We start from the raw sequence: 14972 nt of genomic DNA on the forward strand, positions 1-14972 counted from the left end.
GTCCTGCAATTTGGAAGAACAGCTTCCTGATTATTTCCTGCTCTGTTCCATTAAGTTTATATTATAATTTCTGAGCTTTGCTACCCTCTAGTGGCCATTAAAAATCCTGCAAACGAAGACAGTTCTCTAGCCATCAAAGCACACTAAAACCCAGACAAATATATAGAATCACATTTACAGTATAATTAAATGCACAGTGTCACTTTGATATGCAGGGGTGGTGTGATCCGGTGGTTGCCAGTTTGCTACTGTTGAGCTTTGCTTAACCATTTGATACACCAATAAACGTTAACAAACGAGAGAATGAAACGTTTAGACAAACATTGCAAAAACAACTGAAACCATGAACAGTTCACATCAGGGCATTTACTGTCACGGTATGAAGACCACAGCGAGCAGGAAATACATGTGCATGGCCTAGTAAACAACATCCTGTAATTGAGAAGAGATATAACTGAAGGAGATTTTCACTTATACCAACTGTGCTTTTCCCACTCTGCTCATGAAACTAGGATAAAGGTTCTAGGTTCTAGGCTCTTATATGCTTTCCTAGCAAAGAAACAAAATCTTTTGGGAAAGTAAAAGTGCCCAACCATGCAAAGAAGTTTTAAAGAAACTGGCTGTTATATAAGAAAAGGGATCAATGTATTTACAATGCAATGCACTAAATAAAAAATAGGAGAAAAATAAAACTACAAACTTTGCTGCTTGTAAGCTTAATAAAGAATACAATTTATAATAAAAAGTATGGAAAGATCATTTCCATTGTATTGAGTTAAATAGCCCATTGTTGGCCAGTGAATTACCAATTATTTGTTTGAGATTTTCATTCTGTATAAATTCTACAAGCAGTAAAGTTTGTGAACTGAGCATTAGTGAAGAGGAAAAGGAGGAGATTAGCAGTCTGTAGACAACGCTAGTGCATTTATCTATTTCAGCTAATGTGGTCTCACAGGGCTCACACATGGCCTCGGTGTGTCTAAGGTTGTGTGTGTGTGTGTGTGTGTGTGTGTGTGTGTGTGTGTGTGTGTGTGTGTGTGTGTGTGTGTGTGTGTGTGTGTGTGTGAGCCACTAAGAAACAGATGCTGCATGAGAGATATTCTAAGGTCTTTGGCTCTTTGGCACTTCAGACTGGATACTGTCTTACAAGGTCTTTAAAAGAAAAAGGTCAGTATAAAATAGACACTTTTTAAAACCAGATTTAAAACCACAGAGAGAGAAAGAGGGAGAAAGGGAGAGACAGAAAGAGAGTTAATTCCTTTTCTCCAACTTTTAGTTGTATTTAGTTATATGAGGCCCTTTGAGATACACTTTTATTTCAAGTTGGTAGTCTTCAAAGAGCAACACAGCCCCATCGTACTTTGTATTATATTTACTGTCCTACATGAGAAGCATCATAAAGAAAAGCCAAAAGAATTTTAACAAATATCTTTGTTTCTAATATATATTGAATTCTTTTTTTGTTGTTGTTGTGTCTGTAACTAATTGTAATCTATCCAGCATTATTGCAAACAGTACAATTTCTTTTTATTTTTTTTCAAAATTTGTGACTTTAGATGTGTTTTTGTCAAAAAGATTGGACAATAAAACGCTTTACACTCTCATTTCTCAGTTTTAATAGAAAAATATAAAAATGTATGTATTTGGACATAATATTCTTTCATTAAATTGTGTTTCCTTGTTGTGTTTTATGTTTTATTGTAAGGAATTAGTCATCTACAGGAACCATGTTCTTTTAATTAGCCCTCAGTATGATAATACAAATGCTTATATGGATTCGAGAGCTGAGTGCTGATATTAGTGGAGACTGACACGTCTGTGTTAAAGCATCTGTTCACTAGCAGGTACGTTAAAATTCTAATGTTATGTTTTGAAACACTGAAAACACTTCTGAATTTGAGCTTGAATGCTTCACTCAGTTATATTTGTGATGTTGAATATATTATAGTACAGTACCAGAATTACTAATAATGACTAGTTTTCGACAAATGTTTACAGTTTTTTCGATATAATCAAAATTCAGATACATTTAATGTTTTTCTCTCTGTGTTCTTTTAAGGATGGGTTGCATTTGCAGTGGTGAGAAGAAACATAAAGATAGATACCACGTAAATAACAATTCAGCAGCCGCCAATATCCTCCATGTACGTACTGCTAAAGTAAAAATTTAATCAATTGAAGTAAAATAAAGTAAATTTAATAAATAATATTGACAAGCTTTGTTTTTCTTTTTGCTCATATTAGCTTTTAGCTTGTTGCCCTAATTTTCTTTGTTCTTCTAAATTTATTTTCAGGGAAGAACACACAGTGGGATAAACGGTAATGTCTTTAAGAGTTTTTTTTTCTTTTCCAAGATGTAAGTCCAATAATTGTTTTCCTAGATGCTAGTTTAAGTTACTAAATATGAAAGCGGAGGCTCATGAACATATACTTTATTTTTTTTATATACATATACTTTATACTATTATATGACTGTATGTAGTAGTTTTCTAAAACTAAGGTGTAAGTTGGCCTTTGTGGTTGCATATTTAAAATGACAGCATCATACAATGAGTGCTAGTGCATCTGTATATTATTGTGTTATTCTGTTAAACAGAAGACATGTCAGCTGATTTTTTATTTAGAGAGGTGAATTTAATGTAAATATAATTGTGCTTGTTGTTCGATTTTATATGAAGATGACGATATTGTCATTGCGCAACACGATTTCAACTCAACCAATGATAACGACCTTGCATTCAAGAAAGGAGAAAAACTCAAAATCATACAAGAGTGAGTAGAACATTTTAATTCTCCTTCATATACATGACTGTATATTAAAATAAAACAATGGATAGAAATCCATTACTAAGAAGGTCCAAAATTGTGAATTAGGCCAAACAGAGCAATATCAAGGAATTACAAAGCAGTGTGTGCTTTTCAAACCTAATTAATAATGACATTCGATTGTGTGAAAAGAAATGGGGACTGGTGGCTCGCTAAATCTCTGGTTACTGGAAATGAGGGATATGTTCCATGTACGTATGTTGCCCGAGCCCACACGCTGGAGGTTGAAAGGTACGTAACTGGTTTTTCTTTAAACTGCCAATGGAAATATGCAAATTGTGTAATATTTGATATTAATGAGATAATTTATTCTGCATTTTAGATGGTTTTTCAAAAATTTGAGCCGCAGAGATACAGAACGTCTACTGTTAGCCCCAGGCAACAGGCTCGGCTCATTTCTCGTCAGAGAGAGTGAGACAACTCCAGGTCAGAACTAAAACATTGTTATTTTGTCAGTATTAACCAAAATACATCATACACCAACATGTTCTTATCCACAATCTTTTAGTTTGCCCACAGTCATTACATTAAGTCACAGCAGATACAATGTAAATATGAAAAATGCAAATGAATGACCTTAAACTTAAAATCTTAGACCCACTTACTATAGATTTGTAAATATAATAAATATAATAAATTATATTTCATATTATATATTTTATTATAATTTATATTATAATTATATCACCACCACCATCAAAGAGAAATAGAATAACATTGTCTTTTACATCTTTGAAGATTGTTGTAAATTATTAGATAAACACCCTTGTAAACACCAGTGTTCAGTGATCAGGCTTCGTTTTGAATAGTCCAAACTTGTGAGTGAAAGCTTCCATCTTGTAACTCACCCAATAATAGCTGCCACCTGTAGTACCACAGTACCACTGCAGTACCACAGCAAACATGTATAATGAGCTTTGAAGACAAAGGCATACATAGAAATAGCTAACTAATTCCATATAATTTAGGAGCTAATTTGGAAAAAACATTATTTAGCATTACATTACTAACTGGGAATGCTAACAATATATTTAACAAAATCTGTTCAAGCTTGTGTCATTTTTTTTTTTTCAACATTATTCATAGGTAGTGTTTTCCATAGCGATTTGGTGCATCGAATGTGTTCATAGATGTGTTAATGTAGATGTTACCTTGCTAGTTGCCATCCTAGCTACAGTAGCTTTGATTTTTTTGCTAGAAATAACTTAATTTCAGTTCGAAATGTTCTTGATTTTAAAATTGTGTCATTAATAAACAGTGTGTTAAGTAAATACGTTCATTTGTTCATTTGAAAGCACTGTCGTTTGACTAAACGTAACGTAACGTATACTTTGATGACTAAAAAAAGGAACGAATAAAAAATAAGTATTAATTCTAAATAATAATAATTATTAAATAATATCTACTATTAAACTCCTTTTTTTAGTCATCAAAGTATACGTTACGTTACGTTTAGTCAAACGACAGTGCTTTCAAATGAACAAATGAACGTATTTACTTAACACACTGTTTATTAATGACACAATTTTAAAATCAAGAACATTTCGAACTGAAATTAAGTTATTTCTAGCAAGAAAATCAAAGCTACTGTAAAAAAAAAATTCTTGGATGGGCAGGTTAGTTTAAAGAACCCAACACATTTGTGTAAATGATTGTAGATGTGTCATAAAAAGAATGTCGACTAGGTTATGGCCAATCATAATATAACAAGTATCACATTATCAGACAGAGGTTCCTTTAAACAAGTTTTTCCCAAAATCTAACCCACAGGAGCTTTCTCCCTGTCTATAAGAGACCTGGCACCAGAGCATGGTGATGTGGTCAAGCACTATAAGATCCGTACACTTGATAATGGCGGATTCTACATATCCCCCTCCCTGACTTTCTCATCTCTGCAAGAACTGATACAGCACTACGCAAGTAAGGAAAACTAATCCTGTTATTCAAAAGATATATAACTGTCATTTATTACTAATATTTATTTAATTAATAATAATTTTCACAGTGTTATCTTTCTGCATTGTTTTGTCAGTCTTTTTTTTCCAGACTGTCCTACAGCTGCTCTTGTAAACTTTATTCAGATATTTAGTTCTGGTATTATTAGATATATAAATTCCAGTACATTTGTCATTATTATTCAGGATTATGAGCATTAGTTAAGGCAGTCAGTTCTGCTTTAGCAAAACAAACTACTTTTTTCATTCACTGGAATGAAAGAATCAGTAAAACTTCTTATCTCTTAAACATCGGGCTCTCATCTCAGTTACTGTGCGCACTTCCTGTTGTGACTCTAAACATTTCTTTTTTTTAAACCACCAGACAATCATACTTTGCCTAGAAACATTTGACATAAATGTGATGTGTGTATTTTTAAAAATAGATCTTATGTCTTTTATGCCAACTTTCTTATATCTGTGCTAAATGTTTTAAGAGATAAAATAAATGGTTTATGCAGCATGTTACATGGTGTGTTGCTGTTAAATAACCTTTTCCATACTATCATACTTACATACTATGTTCACTATACATTTTCCTATTAACATACGGACATCATATTGTATATAGCTTGGAAACTTTCAACTTATTCCCCTGTACCTGTTTGCAGGATCAGCAGATGGCCTGTGTCAGAGACTGGGAAACCCCTGTAGGTCTGCAGCTCCTCAGACGCCATGGGCTCAGGATGAGTGGGAAATCCCAAGGGAAACATTAAAGATGGAAAAGAAGCTGGGTGCTGGGCAATTTGGAGAGGTTTGGATGGGTAAGTAAAGAAACTGTGCACTATAAATATATAAATAAATAAATAATCCCTGTCTCAGATTGAGCTGACTTAAAAGACAGAGGTTACTGTAAAGCAAGCTTACGGTAAAAGCCTAAATACATTGTAACCGTATACTGTATAGGCCTTGAATAAAACTTTGCACATTTATTTCTCTCTTTCATTTTTAATATCATTTGTTTCCCCTCTCAAGTGGGGTATGTATAGCTAGCAAGCTAAACAAATTTCAAACATGCATCAGTGTCTTTCATTAGTTAGTGTTTCAAGTGCATTACCATTTTATCTCAAACACATTTTAATCAACTTGCCATCCACCAGTTATATTAGTGTGCTCTGTGATATTAATTTGTTGTCTTATACCTTAGGGAGTAAACAGATCAAACAGCTGAATCCGAGACTTAGTAGAAGTAGAGAACTTTTACAGTAGAAGAATCTTTTCGCAGACATAATATTATTTAAGATACAATCTGATTGAGACAAAACCCATTTAAGAAGCTGTTCAAAAACCTCCAAAATGTGAAAGCAGGCTAATTTTAAAATAAATTTTTTTTAAATGATACATGTTGCTAGATAGAGTTATTTGTGACGATTACTAATACCAATACTTATACAGTATTACCAGAATGAGCTTGTGGGGACGAATTAAGGGTGTACTGCCTTTAAAGTAAATGGTTAAAACTTCATTGGCAAACCAGTTTATTTACTCAGACGACTGTCCCACTGTTCAGTTTAAACACTAAATTAATTGTTTTGCTGTGAAGGATTTTACAGTTTGCGCTCTAAATCTTGATTATCTATTGTATATATACTCTAGAGTTCGACAATGAAGTTTTAACAATTTGCTTCACAGGATTTGTGTGTCTAAATGTGATTTTAATTTATATAATGTATGAAAGCCACCCCACAAGCTAATTCTGGTAATCCTGTATCAGTATCAGCAATCATCACAAACAGCCACAAATCCTATTGCGCAACATGCAACATTTAAAAACAAATTATTTTCTTAAATAGCCGCTTTCACTATTTGAAGCTTTTTTAAACAGCTTCTCAAATGGGTTTTGTCTCTTAATCAGATTGTACCTTAAATAATATCAGGTCTGCGTAAAAGTTCTTCTACTGATTAGTCTCGGCTTCAGCTGTGTGATATATGGTATAAAGAAAAAAGCTAATATCACAGAACACGTTGATATTAAAGGTGGAGAGCAAGTTATTTTATATGTGTTTTGCTGCAAAGGGTTTTACAGTTTGCACTCAGAGTGTTGATTATCTATTGTATTTACACTCTAGGGTACTATAAAAACAACAAAAAGGTGGCCATTAAAACTCTTAAGCAGGGCAGTATGGAGCCAGAGGCCTTCCTGCAGGAGGCTAATCTTATGAAGAAGCTACAGCATGACAGACTTGTTAAACTACATGCTGTGGTCACAAAGGAACCCATCCTCATAGTCACAGAGTTCATGTTAAATGGTGAGTATATTTATAGCAGTACAGTATGTTTCTGATCGGGGTAGACAAAAGTATATCCCGTTTAAAGTTTTACTTATCATTTATTAATTTATACTGAAATTATTTCAGGGAGCCTTTTAGACTTTCTGAAAACCGAGGATGGAAGAAAATTAAAACTGCCGAAGTTGATAGATATGACAGCTCAGGTAGGTGAAAATCAAACTTGTTACACTGACATTTTTGTTTGTTGTATATTTAGAAATAATACCAACCAAATTATTTGCATACATACTGCAGACATACTTTATCATTTAGAAAGCAAGTGTAAAGAGTGTGTGATGAAGTTGATGGAAAAAGCCTATTCTCAGTTTGTGGTCAGGCTATGCGCATATGCTTTACGCAATTCGTTTATTAACTTCCTGACCAGAAATGACATCACTTTTTCCACCATACCCCCCCTCTTTCCTGAGACAGTTTTGGTAGCTTGAGAGGGGTTTTTTTTTTTAATTCTCCAAACCAGTCCTGGTCAATATCTGTACAGTAAATTTTATACTGGGTTAGAGACTTTAGACTCAAGACCTTTATAGGTTCTCTGTTGAAAATGCATATTGTCTTTCAAAAATGTATCGGTTTGTGTTTACAGCTTTGAGCGGCTTTAGATTGCAGGGTGCATTGCTGTTTTTGATTAATTTGACTCTTTAATAACAGATTGCAGAGGGTATGGCCTTTATAGAAAGAAAAAACTACATTCACAGAGACCTTCGTGCTGCCAATATATTGGTGTCAGAAACCCTGCACTGCAAAATAGCTGACTTTGGCCTGGCCAGAATTATAGAGACTGAGTACACGGCACATGAAGGTATGGCTGATTCCTTCTTTATGTATATCTTTAAGACTGTTTTCATTTTGCACTTTGGACATATCATTCAGCTTAGGAGACTTGATATGTTGTTCCTCTATTAACTATTGACACGTTACAGAAAAAGACAGAAAAGAAATTGAAAAAACAAAAGGCAGATATAAGGAATCTCTGACCTCTAAGAGTTCTTATAATGAGATTTTTCGGATCTTAGAATAAGCTGCTTAAATAAGAAGCACAACTTTAGCATGAACTTCAAATGCAACATATTTAGAATTTTTCCTCAGGCACAAAACAAAAATGTTGTTCTTGTGACAGTTCTATGATATAGTATAAGGTGATAAAATACATTAATATAGACAAAAGCAGTGATAATCCTAATTAAGTAGCTTTGTTCTCATATTCCCATAGTCATAGTCTCATGTGCATGGTAAGGTATAATAATTGTTTTAATACTTAGAAATAGCTAACGGTCACTGGCATTAGCTTCATTTGTACAGCAATTGGTGAACAATTGTGAATAACTAGTTGATAAACCAAAGTTTGGCAGAAATAAATAAATAAATAAATAAATAAATAAATAAATAAATAAATACAAATAAATAAATAAATAAATAAATAAATAAATAAATAAATAAATAAAGGAAGATGTAATATTATTATATGTTAACCATTTAAACTCACAGGACACATGCTCATACTCTTGTAACTACATAGTACTTAGCACTCTGTACATAATAACTACACGTACATATGTACGTAGTAACTACATGTACGTTTTATAAACATTCATATTAGTCATTAATAATATGTTCTAATAAGAAAGATGGAATTGAAAATCAAAAATCTTAAATGTTTTGTGGTTAACAGCTAATGCAAGAACTACATACAATAGATGTCAGCCTGCATATGAAATAAATATGGGTTGGAAAGTTGAATCTTATAGCTAAAAATATGAAGCTATAGGAGTAAGTAGGTGTGTGTATTAATATAATTATTTTAATATAAACTGTGGAAAAACATTTATTTATTTTCCTTTCCACTATAAAGACCACCCCCCCACAAACACACACACACACACACACACACACACACACACACACACACACACACACACACACACACACACACACACACACACACACACACGCACAGACCAACAAATACTGTAGATACTGATATATTGTCTTTATGATATATTTAGGTGCAAAGTTTCCAATTAAGTGGACAGCTCCAGAAGCAATAAATTTTGGTACATTCAGCATCAAGTCAGATGTTTGGTCCTTTGGCATTCTCATGACTGAGGTAGTAACCTATGGAAGGGTGCCTTATCCAGGTATTATCCAGTCCAATCTTGACATGTACAAAAAAAAACAAACATAGCAAAAATGTTTTGACTTTTACAATTTCTTCTTATAACATTGCGCATGCTTCGCTTTAGGAATGACGAATCCGGAGGTGATCCGTAACCTGGACAAGAAGTATAGAATGCCGTGTCCAGATGACTGTCCTCAAGAACTCTATGAAATAATGTTGGAATGTTGGCGAGAAAATGCTGAGGAGAGACCCACTTTTGAGTACCTGCAAGGCACACTCAATGACTTCTACATTGCCACTGAGGGCCAGTATGAGATGCAGCCTTAACCTTCACCTCCACATTCACTCCAAACTAACAAATGGTGAGGATACAAGGACACAAGGAGTATAAATAAAAGATGTGACGTGATGGACACTTTCTGCAACTGGCCTAATCCATTACTCCAATCGTGACTTTCTGGTGACAATGGTTGACATCAATCCTGCATTTCAACTAATTATGGAGTGGAAATTATGGAGCCATTTGGAGTTTATTTTCTTGCATTTTACATAATCTCTGAACCAGTATAAACTATTTTAAAATATAATGGATAATATGTTAATTCTGTTCAGGAAAGCCTCACTTCTTTAATGACTCTAGCCTTGGGACAATTTCCATGTATTGCAAACACAATGTGACATCGTGTTTGCACTTTTTGCAAAGTTTGGGTCAATGGTGCCTCTGACTTGCTAACATGGCCACCGATCTTTTTTTTTTTTTTTTTTTTTTAAATTGTTTAGAAAAGTTTTATTATATTTTACATCAGCCCAGTCTCACGGCATTTTGTGTTATAGTCACAAAATGTAATCTATTGATTCTTTTTCCCTGTCACTGAAGACGACTTTCTTTGTAATGTATTTCAATGAGAAGTATTTTTGGTGCCTCTGCCAAAGTTTTCTTTCTGCCGCTGGATACCACAGACGCCGTATTGTATTTTTTGTTTGTTATTGATTTTTTTAATCTTCAAGCACTATTACTCATTTAACATTTAAGCAGGAGATTTTATCCTTGTTTTTATTGCTTTATATTCTGTAAGCTATTTGCTATTATAAACCATTGTCAGTGGTTCCTTCCAGTCAAAATACAGTAAATATACTCTCCTGGTTAATTAAAGAAACTGCGTTAATCAGAGACACACGTTTATTACAGTATAACCCTTACATATGTTCTGCCTTATTCTCTGATAAAAATGAGGTACAATTATTACTAGGTATTTCTGTCAGCATTACCCATGATACACTCCGTTGCTATGGAGATGGATCCAGACAGAGGTAGTCATGCTGAACACGAATCAATAGATGAACGTTTGTGACTATATCACAAAATACCATGAGATTGTGTTGTTTATATGCATGTATACTGTACATTTATTTTTCTATAATTTTGTTTCTCAATGTTTTCAAGTTGATTGCATTTAAATGTATACTTATACCAAAACAGAAAAATTAATTCATTTTCTGATTATTTTTTATATAACATTACACTTTATATGTAATATATAAAAACCATAAGAGCCACTGACAGTGTTATAGGCATGTACACCCATGGACCATTATATTAGAAACAACTGTACACCTAGTCATATATTTTATTTATTAGGAACAACTGTGCACCTAGTCATTTACTTTATTTATTTTTCAATCATGTTTCAATCAAAGCAATACATAAAATAATGCATATATGTTCCAGCAGTTTGGGTTTTTTCATAATGGGACAAATGTGATCAGTGATCTGATGGTCTCAGAATGTTTCCAACATTATGTGGAATCAATGACTTAAAGAATTCAAGCTGTTTTGAAAGCAAAGGGAGACTTACTATTAGTGGTGTGTAATAATAGTAGTGGTAGTCTATTACTGTAAGTGCTTCCGCCTTTGTAAAACATTATTATTATTATTATTATTATTATTATTATTATTATTATTATTATTATTATTAATATTGTTATTATTATCTTTGTAAAGGCTTGATTGAATAGTTGACTACTTTGGGGTCCAGATAGAGAGAGAGACTCCAGTCTCACATGCAGTGTTCAAATTTGTGTTTAAGACACACCTAAAGCACTCCTCCCTTCTGTCTCGTGAAGTTTCCCATGAGGCTGAGACATGTTTGTAGATAAGGAATGAAAATGACACCAATTCCCCAGAGCTGGTCCTTAGATTTCCTGCTTAACGGAAACAGGAAGCTATGAGTAAGCATTCCTCTCATGCCACTGCAAGAGAACACATTCGCAGGCCAATGATAAGAGCTGCTTGGCTTGGAATTTCAAACAGAACTGCTGTAATATGGCTTTACTTTGCACTTGGCAAAACTTGTCATGCACATCAAAAAACATATTTCTTGAACCTGAAATGTGTATATGAGCCATGAATATACTGCTCAGACACTGGGAGTTTATCATGAAGGTACTGTTCTTGATGTGACTTGGAGTACGAGTGTGTGAATATGAGTGGTTGTGTAACTAAGCAACTAGCACATACTCAGGCAATATTTCTATGCCAGCTCTGCACTGTATGTGGATTCAAGAATTATACATTTAAGAAAAGTAAAAAAAAAAAAAACATTTCAACAAAAATTGTGATAAAGTCAAATACTTTTCTGATGTCATGACTGAAAGTGGACATATTTAATTTAGGTTCAACAAAGAACATTTGAAGCAACAAATTTATTATTTTTTGCATAAACATTCCATCACCATGTTTCTGTGTGTTTGCATATATTTGGTGGGTTTTCCTGATCAGTGCTTATAACTTAATAAATGACCAATTTAAACAGCTGAATATCTTAACTTTCTACATTGATCCAACATTATAATGTTATATTTCAGTACTTTCTGTGTATATAGACAGAAAATATACTTAATCAGCTACAGAAAAGGCTGACCACATTGTACCACTATTTGACTGAAAATCAAACAGTGCTTCTGAAGACTTTGTGGAAAAAGCATATTAGTCAGTTTCTTCATAACTGAATTGACAATGACTTTCTCTTGCATGTTCATTAATTTCTAATCAACTGAGAAATGGGATAAGAACATGTGCGATGTATGTGTGATTTCACATATGCAGCACAGACTCATTAATTAAATATTGGCTCAATATGAAAGTGAGATTTTTTTTTAGAATTACTCTTTGGGTCAGGTTTAATTGGGTCAGAAGAGTTTATCCTGCTTTGCGTTTTCCAACCACCAGGGGGCGACCTGCACTTAAAGGTGCAAGAGGTAAATGTCAAGGTCAAGTGTACTCTTAAGCTTTACAATGCAGAACCATGCTAATTGACAGCAAGCACTCAACAGAACAACACAGTTTAACTTAGTCTTCTGTAGTATGGTGTGAATAGATAGATAGATAGATAGATAGATAGATAGATAGATAGATAGATAGATAGATAGATAGATAGATAGATAGATAGATAGATAGATAGATAGACACGGATTACATATTTTTGTAAATTTGCTTTGTGCTACATGAAATAGAATTGATCTAAATTTAATCATATGATTAACTATTTGCATAATAATAGAATTATAATTATAAATAAATACACAGACAGGCTCTAAAGTAGTTTAACCAAAGCAGCCATATGCCTAATTTACACTAATAAAATAGTATCAGATGCCATACTAACTACCACACTGAAAGTGCTTTTCTCTAAAGCTACACTAATGGTGATTGACTCCATTTCACAGTGTAATTTTGCTATTTAGACTTTTAAAGATTTGACAGCTCATTTTCACCAAACCACAGCTGAACCAAACCCAACCACAGTGGTGAGCTTTCTAGATAATCAGATTTTAGCAGCTTACATGCAGGTCACTTTGGGCCACATACTTGTAACTGATGTCTGTATCTCCTAATCTCATCATTCAAAGATTTGTCTAAATTTGCAAGGAAATACTCAGAACAAGTACAAACTAACAGTAGTATCTGGGTCATTTAACATGTGACTTTTTGGTTTTCAGGCAATGCATCTGCATGAAAATGTAAGTTTTAAACAGAGGTTAAATCGCCCAAACTGAATGTATGTCATAATAACATTCTCATGCAAATATGTAACAACATGTGCTGTTTTCAGTGTGCAAAAATATAAAAAATTACTTAGAACAGAATTGTGAAAAGTATTCTTGTATAATAATCTAAACACCATGACCACCAATGAACCTCAAGGGTGCAAAAGCAGCTAAAAAATATATATTTTTGTAAAGATAAATAGACATATCTGAAAATAAAAAATGAGTGAAGTGGGAGTCCAAGTCCACTAAAAAACAAGTGTCCCACTAAGAAAATTTGTCTTTTGGCAAGGGCAAGTTTACACATGGGCCTGAGAAACGGATCAATTATTTTTATTGTTGACATTGACAGAGCATGGGGATGAGTGTGTAAGTTACCAAAATTGTAAAGAAAAAAATAACATTCAATATTCAGTTAGAAAGAAAACACTGTTTGAGATAGTTAAAGGTGGTATACCTGAGAGTAGAACGGATTAAACGATTCAATATGTGTACATATCAGTGAAGCAATGATAATGTTTACTTATCAGACATCAATAATGTACTCATGCAAGTTGGGCTGTTAAAACTTTGATAAGAATTCTAGCTGAAAGGAAACTAAAAGCTGTCTGAGTGTATAAATAAAAACCAAACGTAAATTAAGCAAATGTATTTGGGCTGCTGGAAAGGACTGGAGCAATACTTGTGAGTTCAGCAAAAAAAATCTAAACAGAAAATTTTACATTTTCCCAAATGTCTGACATAAACAGCAGTTAGTCTTCCAAATACAGTGGGGAAAATAAGTATTTGACACATCAGCATTTTTCTCAGTTTTCTATGTGGGCTATTGACACAAAATTTCCACCAGATGTAGAAATCAAGCGAAATATTGAATTCATACAAAGAAATCAGAACATTCAAGTATACAAGTTGAGTCATAATAAATAAAGTGAAATGACACAGGGAATAAGTATTGAACACATGAAGATAACAAGGTGCAAAATGGCATAGAAAGCCAGGAGATCACCTGAAATCTGTCAGTATTGAAAGAGAAACCCTGCCCCCTATCAGTACTAAATGATATCAGCTGCTTTAGTCCTAATTGATGGCCTATAAAGGCTTCTCATTACCCAGGAGGCACACAGGAAAGACTTCATGATGGGTAAAAGAAAAGAACTCTCTGAAGATCTTCGTAATCTTATTGTTAATTTTGATGGGAATGTTTATAGGCGCAGAATGCTGAATGTTTCTTTGAGCACTGTGGGGGCCATTATCCGGAAATGGAAAGAGCACCAGTTCACCATAAACTAGCCACGATCAGGTGCTCCACGTAAGATCCCTGTCCGAGGAGTCCAAAGAATAATCAGGAGTGTTCGCCAAGAGCCAAGAACCACTCGGGCAGAACTTCAGGAAGACCTTGCATCAGCAGGTACTGTTGTTTCAAAGAAAACTATAAGCAATGCACTGAACCGCCATGGCGTCCATGCATGCTCACCACGCAAGACTCTTGCTGAACAAAAAAGCATGTTGAGGCTCGGTTAAAGTTTGCGAAAGAGCATTTGGAGAAGCCTGTGGATTATTAGGCGACTATAGTATGGTCAGATGAAAGCAAAATTGAACTTTGTGGCAGTCATTCTACACACCATGTTTGGAGAACAAATGGGACTGCCCACCACCCCAGGAACACCATACCAACAGTTAAGTTTGGGGGTGGAAGCATCA

General features: G+C 33.9%; 1 protein-coding gene across 4 annotated transcripts; it reads left to right on the forward strand.

Annotated features, from left to right (window-relative positions):
• The first annotated feature begins 668 nt into the window (after positions 1 to 668).
• Positions 669 to 12039, forward strand: blk (BLK proto-oncogene, Src family tyrosine kinase). 4 transcript variants are annotated; one of them, XM_046836368.1, is made up of 14 exons: positions 669 to 1167; positions 1706 to 1844; positions 2060 to 2144; positions 2295 to 2319; positions 2679 to 2772; positions 2959 to 3057; positions 3149 to 3252; positions 4597 to 4746; positions 5432 to 5584; positions 6890 to 7069; positions 7178 to 7254; positions 7757 to 7907; positions 9112 to 9243; positions 9349 to 12039. In XM_046836368.1, exons 3-14 carry the CDS (start codon positions 2061 to 2063, stop codon positions 9549 to 9551), a joined length of 1452 nt encoding a protein of 483 aa, XP_046692324.1. In that variant the 5' UTR covers positions 669 to 1167; positions 1706 to 1844; position 2060; the 3' UTR covers positions 9552 to 12039. The 4 variants fall into 4 exon arrangements, with proteins under 4 accessions (XP_046692324.1, XP_046692325.1, XP_046692326.1 ...); XM_046836369.1 differs by having other exon boundaries at positions 1713 to 1844; XM_046836370.1 differs by having other exon boundaries at positions 1723 to 1844.
• The last annotated feature ends 2933 nt before the right edge of the window (positions 12040 to 14972 follow it).

Source organism: Silurus meridionalis, chromosome 23, assembly GCF_014805685.1.
Source record: "Silurus meridionalis isolate SWU-2019-XX chromosome 23, ASM1480568v1, whole genome shotgun sequence".
NCBI lineage: Eukaryota > Metazoa > Chordata > Actinopteri > Siluriformes > Siluridae > Silurus > Silurus meridionalis.

Excerpts from the sequence above, each read along its gene's own strand:
- blk (XM_046836368.1), top strand. The coding sequence starts at position 2,061 with ATGGGTTGCATTTGCAGTGGTGAGAAGAAACATAAAGATAGATACCAC. Across the intron at positions 7,255-7,756 it reads TGATAGATATGACAGCTCAG|ATTGCAGAGGGTATGGCCTT; the intron begins GTAGGTGAAAAT and ends CTTTAATAACAG. Across the intron at positions 7,908-9,111 it reads TGAGTACACGGCACATGAAG|GTGCAAAGTTTCCAATTAAG; the intron begins GTATGGCTGATT and ends TGATATATTTAG.